Here is a 13,978-nt window from a genome sequence, read left to right on the forward strand (position 1 = left end):
AAATTTGCTTTATGTGATTATACAAATGTTTGTAGGTTTCGCTTCAAGTGATTATATAAAAGTTTGTAGGATTTGTTTCATGTGATTATACAAATGTTTATAGGATTTGTTTCATGTGACTATACAAATGTTTATAGGATTTGTTTCATGTGACTATACAAATGTTTATAGGATTTGTTTCATGTGACTATATTTAAGTTTGTAGGATTTGTTTCATGCGACTATATTTAAGTTTGTAGGATTTGTTTCATGTGATTATACAAATGTTTATAGGATTTGTTTCATGTGACTATACAAATGTTTATAGGATTTGTTTCATGTGATTATACAAATGTTTATAGGATTTGTTTCATGTGATTATACAAATGTTTATAGGATTTGTTTCATGTGACTATACAAATGTTTATAGGATTTGTTTCATGTGATTATACAAATGTTTATAGGATTTGTTTCATGTGACTATATTTAACTTTGTAGACTTTGCTTCAGGTAACTATTATAAAGTTTGTCGGATTTTCTTCATGTGACTATACAAATGTTTGTAGGATTTATTTCATGTGACTATCTATCTATATAATCTTCTTCTGGGAGACGTTAGAAAACAAGCGCGCCTTGCAGTCCCCTCTCTTCCTCTCTATCGCTACTACCCCCCCCCCCCTCACATGGTCAGGTGAGCTGTGGTTCACGCTAAATGTTTACATTAATCGTAGAGCCGGGTTTGGTGACGGCTATTAGGGGCAGATAATTTAGTTTGAAACTATTTTAAACTTAGAGGAGGTAACTAAGAGGAGGCTGCTTTCACGGGGGGGGGGGGGGGGGGGTTAGTGTTTTAAAGCAAATATTTTCAGTGGCAGCATTGGTACTGTCGAATTCACAAATTATGAATTGCTGAAAAGTAGAAAAAACAACAACTAAATAGCGGCGTATGATACACCGCGGGTCGGCTCATATATATAATTCTGTACGTGGGACCAAGAGGGACACCAACTCCACCACATACGCACGCTGACCCACCCCCTACCTCGCTCTCCAGGCATGTGCAACAGACCATATCGCTACCACCCTCACCAGTCTGGTGAGATGTGGTTCATGACGAATGTTTACAATCATAGAGCAGGGTCGAATTAGTGACCACTATTAGATGCTGGTAATTTAGTTTTTAAACAATTTGAAACTAAGGGAAGGTAACAAGCTCGGTTTGATTTTTTCATTGTCATCTGTAAACTGTCGTCAAGGACACCTGCTTTCAGGGGGGGGGGGGGGGGGGGGGGGGGGGATAAGCGTCCTTCACGAGCTACTGATAGTGTTTAAAGCAAAATATTTTCAGTGGCAGCATTATTAGTGTCGAATTCACAAATTATGAATTGCTGAAAAGGAGAAAATAAAACAACTAAATAGCGGTGTGCTACGCCACGGTTTGGCTCGTAAACTATAATAAAGTTTGTAAGATTTGGGACAAAGATGTTATTTAAAGCCATTACACTGCACTTTAAATAAAAGGTGTAAAATGAATATTTTAAAATAAAAATCCAGATATCTGCCAGTGCCCAATAGAAATCTAAATTTAACTCACTATCTTGAATATTGAAGTTTTTAAAATTTATAACATTTAGCCAAGCTGCTGGTTAATGACCATTTTTCTTCCAGCTCCTTTTAACAATGATTTCTAAAAAGAATGAAAAAACAAACCTTTCTACTCTGTAAAAGCATGGGTAAGCTGCCTGATAGACCCAGAGGAATGCCTTGTAATATATACAGGAAGAGAAGAAGAAGAATACTGTTTAAATCTTTCTTGGTATGTTTTTCCAAATCACTTTCTCTGAGATCCGGTGATGATATAGGAATATGTGGAAACAGTGTGTGGGACTCAAGGTCAGTGTATTCAACAGATGCCATAGGACGCCCATGTTTACGAGATCTAAACCATTGGATAAAGCATAATTTACTCAGAATAATTTTAAGAAGCACAATACAAGTTTGTTCAACAATTGAGGATTGATAGCATTTTATAATAGTTCCTTATTTGTCTCACACAAGTAGGTAACAAACTGAATTTTTATAAATTAACAAATTATTAAATAACCTATTCTTTTATACAACATAAGGTTTAAGGGTTAGGGTCAAACCAACACAAGTTATTTTACAATATAAAAAAAAAATTCTACTTAAACCAAAACTTTAAAAAAGTCATTTCTTACTTGACATTGTTATTTTTGTTTGCCATTGTGTTAACCAATGTCTTAGAAGCTCCAGTCTCTTTGGGCTGTTGCTAACACAGAATGCACTAGATAAGTTAATGGAAGATCAGTTCACTTCTGTAATATCTGCCTAAAATATACAAGTAAAAAATGTACAATCCCTTATGCTTATTAAAGTAATAAATGTCCCATACATAATTCATCTAGAAGTAAAATAAATGTCCCATACCTAATTTCTTTAGAAGTAAAACAAATGTCCCATACCTAATGCCTATAAAAGTAGTATTTGGGTAGCCTACAAAGATTTTTAAAACTAATGTCCCATACCTAACCTAATTATGTCTATAAAGCTGCACTTTCGATGAAAAAGGTTTATCCCCACATCATTTATTCAAAATCTATTTTACAAACAATTTGAGTTGTCCCTAAACAACTAGTAAAACATAATCATGCGGACTATCTGGCATCTAAAAAAAAAAGCTTTTTATTCAGTCACTATCAGACATATATCTTTTTTAAAATTATTTAATTTCTCATTTTTAAACACAGAAAATGCTAATCCTGTACAACTACTGAGATAAATAGACACCAATTTAAAGTTTATGTGTAAAATTAAACATATTTTAGAAACAAAATCAATAAGAATATATTAAACACTATCAGGTTTTTTAATACTTAATATTAGTTAACAACTACAATCATAATCAAGTGATTTTTTTTGGAAATAGCCATATATGGGCTATTTATCTTAAAGCCATATTCAGTCCCGAACACCCTTAGCCCGAAACAGAGATTCATTGCGGTGATTCCAGTTCAAGACACCTAATTTCGTTACTATTTGACATTACTATTACTATACTGTTTGAGTTTTTTCTTATTGTTTGAATGTTCGCTATTTTCATTTCAGGTTTTTCTTTTCTTTAATTAGTGATTCTATCGTCAATTATGAGAGGTTTTTTTACTTCTCTTTACCTTAATTGAACCCCAACCTCCATCATATTTTTGTGGTCAATGTCACAAAAAGTCATAATGTAAAAAATTATGTTTGGCTCTGCCTTATCTAAGATCTCTAGCCATAATTTTGACAACAATAAATGTTTTTCATTATTTATATATACAGAGAGACCAAATGTATTATCCACCAGCTTCCCTCGTAAAACATCATCTAAAAATATCAGCCACCCCACCCCTCAAAAATGTATTGTCATTATGGTCGATCCCAAGTCTCCACCTGTCAGACACATTTTGGTTATCCTTTGCTGGTTGTCAAAATGTCAATATCAAATGCCCAAATGAGTGATATGGGGTTGTCCATAAATGATGTCACATATGATTTGCTACGGGAGTGAGTGAAGATTTGTGACGTCAACTCAGGCGGCTCCGCAATTTATTACGAGTAGGTCTAATGAAGAGGTGAAAGGGGAAAAATACCTAGGTCATTGATGGAGAACCTCTATAATGCTATGTTCAATCAAAGTAACAATAAATAAGCATTAGTATACCTTGCTCAAAACGAAAGATCATAAATGTTGCAAGCCTGCTAGTTTAAGACGTTTGGCAAAACGGCCTCAACACATCCCCGTCGAAAAGGCTTGCCAATAAATGCCTGCTGAAAAATATGCCCCGTCCAATCCGGGGCGTTAGGAATACGACCATTAGCATGGGGCCAGGGTCTGACGAACCAAATGGGGGCGCGTAAGAGCACCACACAGGCATCTCTTCGGGGGGGGGGGGGGGGGGGGGGGGGAGTCTTCCCCTCAAAGAATGTCTACCCCCCCCCCCCCCCACCGAAATGGAATTTATATAGAAAACATATACTTTTACAAGTGTCCGACCCCCGGAAAATGTAGACCGCCATCAAGTGCACCGCCGGATTAAAAAAAGTCTGGAAAAAACACAGGAGCACCAGTAGGCTATAGCGCTTTGTAAGATGACGTATATACTTTAATTCAATTTTGCGAAACTGCGCAAAAATTTAGTAATATTCCATCTTTTGAGGACATTTTTTTTTTTTGGACTTAAATTGAAAATCATGTTGACTGTCTGGCCTAGTACACAGCTCTTAATTTTCGAATATCACTTTTAATGTATCAAGATTCAGAACTATAATTTACTTAATATAAAGTGTCGTCTTATCGTTTATTGTGCTTTTTATAAAGCTCAGAGCAGCTTATTGTTACCAAGCTTCTTTTGGAGCTTAATATGGGTAGTCTAGTTCTATATGGTGAGAGCTTAATACATTTTTAAAGGGCCGAAAGTCTCAAGACAGCAAGCTTGCAGAAATAACCACGTACGTTTAAATGGACCAGTGATAGATGGGTGAGGGGCTGTTTAATTGAACATCAACATAAGTAATCAAATTTAACGTCGCATAAGTGTCAAAACGGCAGTGCTTGTTTTTTCTCTTTTCTATAAAATTAGCCCAACGGTCGGCTGTACCGGTACATGACGTCACGTGCGAGCGTTAACTCGGTGACGATGTGCTTAAGTGGGGGATGAAAAGGTGGGGTGCAAGAAATATGACTCATCATGCTTTTTACATTTCTTGACCCTTCTTAATAGTTTCTATCGTCCACACTGACAAAATGGATCACCAATGAATGACATGTCATACTTCTACAGCTGGTCTTTCTCCCACAACCATCCTGTTTTCACGAAAACAAAAACCTGACCCGTCTCAAAATCACATCGCTGAGTTCTAACCAACCTCTGCCCACCACTAATCACAATTTCTATCTGAAACTGAAACAATATGTTCATCATTATATTTGTTCTGTAATAGTGCATGCTGTCAAAACTATCTTTACCCCGTAATGCGACGTCATTTATGGGCGATCTAATATTGATTTGATTACTGCAAAAAAAGTTCGACCTCCCAACAATTGTTGTTGTGTTGGATGCACACTATTTAGTCTGAAAAGGTCTATTAGTCATTCATTTCAACTACATTGAAAAAAAGAAGAATTACAATACAGGCATATATTAAAACAATACAAAACCATATTAAACCACAAAATCAACACAACAGACATGCGTGAGACAATTTTTCAAAGGAAACTACTCTAGTATTATTGTTTTTATAATATGGCCGCTGCTTATATTTACTCATCATTGTTGTCTCGAACAGGATAGTTTAAAGTTTATTCCAGGATATTTTTGACTGGTTTGGTCCTTGATTGGTCATTGATAGGCCTATTATTTGTTATTTAATTATCTGTTAACTTATATTATGTAAAATATGTCATAAATATTTAAATAAATGATTAAATAAGATATGGTCAAAGTCAAATGAAAGAAATAATCGGTAATCTATCGTTTTGGGTACGTAAAATCGCCCGCGGCTATTAATGTACGAAAACGTTACCTCATTGTCAAGGCTGTAATAGAAGTATATTGTGATATTGATATGTTTGTGTCAAATATTATAGATAAATGAATAATAAACCTAAATCAATGGCTAAATATATCAATATAGGCCAGAAATTAACTTTAAACAGCAGTGTCTGCAAGCAAGATTTGCTATATAAACAGCAGCCATTTGTAAAATAGAGTGACTTCCGCCTGAATCTGGCGCTATAAGTCTATAAAAATAAAACTTTAACAAGATGGCTGCTATAGTAAATGAGCATGGTTGCATCTGTTGGAAACATCGCTGGTGTTCATTTATTACTGAAAAGTTTTAATTCAATTGTTTAAAAACAGGTACATAAATGAAACAAGGAAACATTTTTGTATTTTTCAAAACATAAATCCTCCTCAAAATGTGAAATAATTATTAAAATGTAAGGAGTCACCTGTTTTTCACATTACTAGTCGCGGGCGATTTTACGTACCCAAAACGATAGATTACCAAATAATCACTTATTTCACTAGCTACCTCCAACGCACATTACTATTTTCGTTGGAATTTACGATGCTAAACTAAGGTTTTACCTAGACTCTAGACTAGATCTAGTCATTAGCCAAATAGAAATACACTAAACTCACTAAACAGCACACATGATTAATTTAAAATCAGTGACTAGCAAACAGAACGAACTTTAAAAGTTACTTTTGATGATGTGTCAAACTCTTTAGTAAAAAAAGAACGCTATTTGTCAACCAAAAGTTGCTGTTCTTGTTTGGGATCATCCATTTATTTTTAAGACCTCCACTTCGGGAATGGGGTTGACGAGATACGGGTTAGTGGTGCTTGGTTGGTACGCCAAATGGAATGGAAATAAATTATAAACCTCATTATGGGCTATAGTAGACTATACTACTGACTGAGTTATACATAATGGAAATGAATAAAACAGTCACATAAATTACAGTGGCGGAACTAGAAATCAAAGGCTCCCCCGCAAAGAAAAAGCTAGGGCCCCCTATATATATATATATATATATATATATATATATATATATATATATATATATATATATATATATATATATATATATATATATATGGGGGGCCCTATATATATATATATATATATATAATCTATATCCTAACTGAGTAATTTAGTCTACTTCATTGCAATATATAACCATTCTGAGAGAACAAACCAGAAAAAATTTATTCCAAACTCATCCAGAGGCGAGAACATCATAAAAATGCTGGTCAAAAATATATAAAGAAGTTAGCTTGATTCGTGAATGGTTTATCGCGTTATGTTTATTTTTTTCATTTTTGCCTTTATAATATCAATTTTGAAAACATTGATTTTTATGGCTATAGTATTGTATAGTACGTCTTATTTAAGTAATAATTCAGAGAATCAATTACTTTTTAATATACAGAGTACAAAACTATTTAAATGAGCTTCGTGGGCATCCCTATTTTAAAGAAGGGCAGTAAGTCATGGAAGTAGTGTGAATGTTTACCTACCTTTCAAACTATAGCTCTTGTAGATTTTAAAATATTTTTCTACGCAACAATCTTTGCTATAGTAGACGGGTTTTTTTTTTTTTTTTTTTTTTTTTTTTTTTTACAAAACCACTTTCAAGATGCATGAAAAACATAATTTTTGAAAAAAAAAAAATTCATTGTTTTTTGGTCGGAACTGGGCCCCTAAACGTCCTGCCCCCCCCCCCCCCCGCATTGCGGGGTCTGGCGGTATGGTAGTTCCGCCCCTGATAAATTACAATAACTTTCTTAAACACGTATTGCATGGTTCTAATACTTTAATACAGTGGTTCCCAAACTTTTTTGAGTGGCGACCCCCTTTTATAAAAAGTAAGTGACCCGCGACCCCCATATAATTAAAAAGTCGAAATTAGTGAGGAAATTAATAAGGACTAAAATAAGGTTTTCTAGTAGACTTTCAATATCAATTATTCTTGATAACTGTTTGAATAGAGTCCTTGCAAACACGTGACCTAAATCACGTGATACCCTGCGTCCGCCGCCACAGTGGTGTACACCGGACGTAAACACAATCAGCTGTTATCAGCGCTGGACGTGTTCACTGTATGTAAAGAACCGCACCCGCGGAAAAGGAAAAATACGTTAAAAAACTTGAAATCTTTGAAATCGAAGATCCTTATACTGTTATTGACAGTTTCGTGGATAATATAAATATGTGGCCGAAATTTTTAAATAAAAATTCTGTTAGTAATACAGTTTGCGTTTAGAGTTTAAGTAGGTATATTATTGGTTATCTAAATCTGGTTAATGTAGATTATAGATTATCTGTTAAGTACAAGATTTAGTAGCAATAGATCTAGTACAACCACACAACTGTAGCAAACTTAACTCCTACAAAACCCACACTACAACGGCTAATATAATTCATGGGTAATAACTACTGCTATTCTTAGATCTCAGCCAATCTGTAGCCTGTTATACAATTTAAGACCCTTATAATCCGATTGTAGGAAAAAAAGTCACAGGAAAAAAAAACACAGGAAAAAAAAACACAGAAAATAAACCGGGAGTGATCTCCCCTAAACTTTCTCGAATATTCTTATATAAAATAATAGGGGATGGGAACTCGGGCTATAGACATGATTTTTAATCCATTTTAAATTCTTAAAGTTTTAAAAATAGAATAAAATCTCGTAGACAAATTAATTGCACACCAAGTGAACGCCAAATAAAAAAGCGCATAATAGTGCGCAATAATTATTAGTACTTTAAAAATTTACATTAGTTTTTTGAGAAATCGGAAGTAGCGTAAATTACTACTTCCGGTAAACGGAAATTACTCAAAATTTAACAGAAGGTAGAGAATTAGATCTTTTACTTACATGTGAAATTTTATTTATCTATCTGAAATAGTACTCAAGTTATAGGCTTTTGAAAAATTCAAAGTAGGAAAAGTACCACTTCCGGTTATCGGAAATCGCTCAAAAGTTGATACGGATCTACGATTTTGATAAAATACTTATATATGAAATTTCATCAACCTAGCTGTAACGGTTCTCAAGTAATCATGTTTACACACGGACAGACAGACAGACAGACACACACAGACACACAGACATACGGACAAGATTGCAAAATTATGTTTTTCCGTATCAGTGAGGTGTAAAACGTCGAGATTTGTAAAAATCTCGATTTTTTTTTTTGCACGATTACAATACTTTCTCTATACTTCGTATATACGAGAAAGTAAAAAGTCACAGGAATAAACCGGTAGTGATCTCCCCTAAACTTTCTCGAATATTCTTATATAAAACAACAGGGGATGGTAACTGGGGATATAGTTATGATCTTTAATCCATTTTAAATACTGAAACTTTTAAAAATAGAATAGAATCTCAGTAAAAAACAATTGCGAACCAAGCGAACGCCTAATAAAGGTGTGTATAATAGTGCGCAATAGTATTAGTACTTTATAAATTTACATTAGTTTTTTGAGAAATCGGAAGTAGCGTAAAGTACTACTTCCGGTCAACGGAAATTACTCAAAATTTAACAGAAGGTAGAGAATTAGATCTTTTACTTACATGTGAAATTTCATTTATCTATCTGAAATAGTACTCAAGTTATAGGCTTTTGAAAAATTCAAAGTAGAAAAAGTACCACTTCCGGTTATCCGAAATCGCTCAAAAGTTGATACGGATCTACGATTTTGATATAATACTTGTATATGAAATTTCATCAACCTAGCTGTAACGGTACTCAAGTTATCGTGTTTACACACGGACACACACACACACACACACACACACACACACACACGGACACACAGACATACGGACAAGATTGCAAAATTATGTTTTTCCGTATCAGTGAGATGTAAAACGTCGAGATTTGTAAAAATCTCGATTTTTTTTTTTTGCACGATTACAAGACTTTCTCTATACTTCGTATATACGAGAAAGTAAAAAAGTCACAGGAAAAAAAGTCACAGGAAAAAAAGTCACAAATATATATTTGCATGATACTTGTTAATACTTTTATGTATTAAATATTCAGAGAGTGCAAATTAACTTAGGATTAATTAAATGTAATGTAATGTGTGTAGGCTGTATACGCATAGGAATTTTTATAATTCATCTAAAAATATTTAGTATGAAGTATGTAGATTGTAATTATTTTAAACTTAAGATTAGTAGCGTTTAATAGAATGCTCCAAAGTCCACGGTTGTAATCCTGTTTTTTTTTAATACCAACATTAAATTACCGTGAAATGGTAAGTTCGTCTGACTTGCTGCCCTCAACTCATGGCCACAATAGTTATGTTTAGATGTTTAGTTCAACCACCTTTACTGCCCACATTTATCACGCTCATTACATAACAACACTTAGGATAAAAAAAGAAAGCCGACAAGGTTCAAATGCTGTCATTGACGCATGACGTCAACAACACAAAATATGTTCGGACAAAACCTACTGAGGAGAGGCCGACCAGAGAATAGACTACGGCAAAATGTGCCTAAATTTTTTTATAGTTAAATTTTCTACCGCGTTTTTAACTAAATAAGTAACAAAAGTTGAGATTGTTGTATAAATTATATTAGAGTATTTTTACTTACAGTTGTTATAAACCATAATGCTTTTAACGTCTATAAATAATTTATGCTATAAAAAATACAACCCACAACAAGAAACATACAAAATTTTACAATTCTAAACAAATAAAAAAAATATTTCTAAAAATATTTTTGTGACTTTTTTTCTGTGACTTTATTTCTGTGACTTTTTTTCCAAAAAAATTTTTCCACTGTGACTTTTTTTCTGTGACTTTTTTTCCTAGCAAAAACTGTGACTTTTTTTCTGTGTTTTTTTTTTTCCTGTGACTTTTTTTCCGTTTACCTATAATCCAGCAGGGAAGTGATCAGACACATTAATACTGATGTTCAACCCTTATGATGGCCAGCCCCCACCTTTTTCTAGCCCACAATAAAACCAAAGAGGAGTCAGTACCACTGCCCTCCCCTGAAAATTTCTCACCTCCGTGATACCCTCAGGGCCCAGCAGGGAGAACAAAGGGGAAAGTCCCACTGCTCGCCCCTCAACATTTCTCACCTCGATGTCATGTTATGTCATTTTTAGCACACATGGCTTATCAGGGGAAAGCATTAAGGCATTAAGAATCTTAACTCTGGACAGCTACACACTAGTATACTAGCTACACACAATGTACCTACTGTAAACTACTAGACTGTAGGCCCTATGTAGACCTGCAATTGTATCAATTGTAGACTGGGTCCATTGTTATTATTCTAAATAATCTCACTTATAATGTTTCTAGCTTTATGTGTTTCTTTTATAAACAGTGGATTTTTTTAAATTAGCCTAATCATTAACCAAATAATAATAATGTGGTTATTTGTTGTTGGCTGGTATGATCTAGATTCTACTACTAGGCTACATAAATTTAGTAAACTAATTACTAGATATGCATTTGAATTTAATTAAATTCAGTCCAGTATCAGATACATATGGCTGTAAAAAAGACGCAAAGTAGGAAGGGTTAGTAATTTATTAAAGCCTTATACTACAATAATATCAACTACATGCTTGTATAAACTTTTTAAAATTTAATTTAAGTAGTAGATTCTAGATTCTATGTCTACCCAGCGGAGCCAGTCACCCTAAATCCAGAATCTAGATCTGTGTTCCGAATTTTGTTTACGCCACGTTTAGAGCTAGATTCTAGATCTCAATATTAAATCACTATTCTATTATTACAATTAAATCTGATTATTCTTATTATTACTTTTGACTTTGTCTTTTACTATTAGTATTTGTGAAGGTCGAGCACAGAGCCGGCGTTAGGGGGTGGCAAACGGGGCGGCCGCCACAGGCCCCGCGCTTGAAGGGACCCCGCGCTTCAGCAAGGCCATTGTTGCCTGAATTAGTTTGTAAACTTAAATAATCTTTGCTGAATTAAATTAAAAAAAAACAAACTAAATGGCCGAAGTTGTTGGATGTTAAAACTGAGGCCACGGCTGATGTTAGTGAGTTATCCTCTACATGGACTGGGGCAGACCGTTATTCTAAAGAAAGACATTAGTGTCACACATCGCTGGCACGGTCGACTCGCTATTGTCCTGAGGTGACTGGAGATGGCGGTCGCGAATTAGCCCCCGACCTGACATGGGAGATAAAATCGGGAAAAACGTAAAAAGATACCCTATTGTTTGCGGACCGTTGAAGACGTTTTTTTAGTGAGCAGGCGGGGGTGCCTGTAGTAAACAGTCAGTGACCTGATGATGTCTTGCAGAGGAGGAGGGGGGGGGGGGGGGGGTGAGCGGATGGGGACATGCCCCGGAAATCCAGAGTATTTATCCCTAAAAATCATAATTTATACACTGTATGAGCATCTTTTGTGTAATTATGCATATTCACCACAATACGTTTGATAGGCATCCATACAGTAATTATGTTCATATTTATTTTATATATTGTCAGGTCATCTTTAAATACATTATACTTGTATTTATTTTTATATTTTTGAAGGGCATTTATACAGTTATTATGTCCATTTTCATTTTGGTAAACTTTAACGGTATTCGTAAAGTGATTAAGCACATGTTTATTTTAATTAATTGTAGGGACAGTGGCGTAGCGAGGTCGGGTGTCACCCGGTGCGGCACTTAATGGTGACACCCCCCCCCCCCCCTCAGAGGCGTAGCGACCCTTCCCGGGAAAAAACTTTCAAATTTTCAATTTGCACCCCCCCTCCTCAAACTTTCGATTTCCACCTCCCCTCGTGATTTGCACCCCCCCCCCCCCCCACCTCAAACTTTCGATTTGCACCCCTGTCAAGTTTTTCTCTATATATTTTGCTATTTTTTTGCCTTGGTGTCACCCCCCTTAATGGTGTCACCCGGTGCGATCCGCACCCCCCTCGCTACGCCTCTGTTTAGGGATATTCAGTATAATAGTTAAGGCCATAGTGATTCTTGTTTTAAAATAGTGTAGGCACACTAAACAAATTATAAAGTCTATACTGTTTGATACATCGGGCCGAGACTGTTTTATGGTAAAGTTCTCCTGATTTCTAAAACGTCTAAATTACCGGCAGTCCGAGCATGCCATCGCGAAACTCATAAATAACATGAAGCTGGCTGTCACATGGTTCACTTTCTAATTATAGATACGGACCCTCTCTTGTGAGAACGCGGTCTTAACCTGTAATGTAATACGCGGACGCTCTATACACACGCACCTTCTCTTGAATGGCTGCGGTCAGAGATCCAGTAACGTAGTACCCGAACTGATTTTTTTAGGGTTTGGCATCCCATAGATTTAAATGTAAAGTTATCCTTCACGGGCTTCACCTCACCCCACCAACTGTCACCCCCCCCCCCCAGTGTTCCACCTTACTGAGCGTCCGTGATTACATTTGAGAGTTATTTCATTTGGATATCTAAGGCAAGAAAAGTAGATCTTCGTTTGTGAACGTACTGGTAAGATTTTCATAAATAAACATTAATGTAAAAAAATCAGGTTTGAAGCTGACGTTCATCGTCTCTTTAATGCGTGTCTCAAACTTATATCTGTTTTATTTTTTACTTTTCAAACAAAAAGCCTTAACAGAAACAAGCAACGTTTCAAAAGCACTTCTAAGTAAACAAATTAGTTGTTAATCAGTGTCTTAATGTTAATACGACATTGATAAACAGCTTAAAAATACCATATATATCGTTATAAATATTAATTCGCGTTGAGAAGAAAAAAAACGCCTCACTGTACATGTTTTATTTAATTATACACCAATGAAAAAATATAAGGCCCCGCGCAGATGGTTGGCCATAGGCCCCGCGTACCCCTAACGCCGGCTCTGGTCGAGCATATTTGTTTTATTAATAGTTATCTTTTATGATTAAAATGAAGTTTACTATTTTACTGTCCTTACTTGAAACAAAGTGTCCAGAACTTAATCGCATATTATTCGCCGCTGCTTCACTCACACCGCTGCGATAAATATTGGCTAAAAATTGACGGCGTCTACGTTCTGTTAACTGTCGATCTCTATCATCTTGGTTTAATATGACCCTTGGCAGTCGAAATAAAGGAATCCCTTTAGATCTGCCACTTCGAGTATCACAACCTTTCACCGCACAGATCACGATTTTGAATGTAGATCTGTACACCGAGATGGCAGATGTTTACATTCACGAACGGACGTGACGTCATATGAAAGAAATCTATACGATGAATGAAATTATATGTTATAATAATAATCATTAAAAAAGTTTTAAAAAACCCACGTTTTCTGATTGAACTAAAAAGTAGAAAATAAACGCTATACATCACAATAATGCAAGCGATCACTCTACTATAAGCGATGAAAAACGTGGGGCGCCGAAGTAAAAGTTATATTACTATTGATTAGATA

The 13,978-nt window shown here is 35.2% G+C and overlaps 1 protein-coding gene across 6 annotated transcripts in view; it reads right to left on the bottom strand.

Annotated features, from left to right (window-relative positions):
• The window catches only part of LOC131929757 (acetyl-coenzyme A transporter 1), a 42,104-nt gene extending 28,372 nt beyond the window's left edge, over positions 1-13,732 (bottom strand). Inside the window, exons 1-3 of one of the 6 annotated variants that reach the window (XM_059286110.1) lie at positions 13,496-13,732; positions 2,199-2,328; positions 1,690-1,918 (exon numbers count right to left, since the gene is read on the bottom strand). In XM_059286110.1, coding sequence (XP_059142093.1) covers positions 1,690-1,918; positions 2,199-2,224 — 255 coding nt within the window. In that variant the 5' untranslated portion in view covers positions 2,225-2,328; positions 13,496-13,732. Of the gene's footprint in view, positions 1-1,689; positions 1,919-2,198; positions 2,329-6,131; positions 6,332-13,495 lie in introns of those variants that run through there. The other 5 variants (XM_059286108.1, XM_059286109.1, XM_059286106.1 and 2 more) reach the window with 5 other exon arrangements.
• Positions 13,733-13,978: the final 246 nt, after the last annotated feature.

The sequence above is a fragment of the Physella acuta genome, unplaced genomic scaffold (genome assembly GCF_028476545.2).
Source record: "Physella acuta isolate Inbredline_101_S28 unplaced genomic scaffold, ASM2847654v3 ptg001670l, whole genome shotgun sequence".
NCBI classification, from domain to species: Eukaryota; Metazoa; Mollusca; class Gastropoda; family Physidae; genus Physella; species Physella acuta.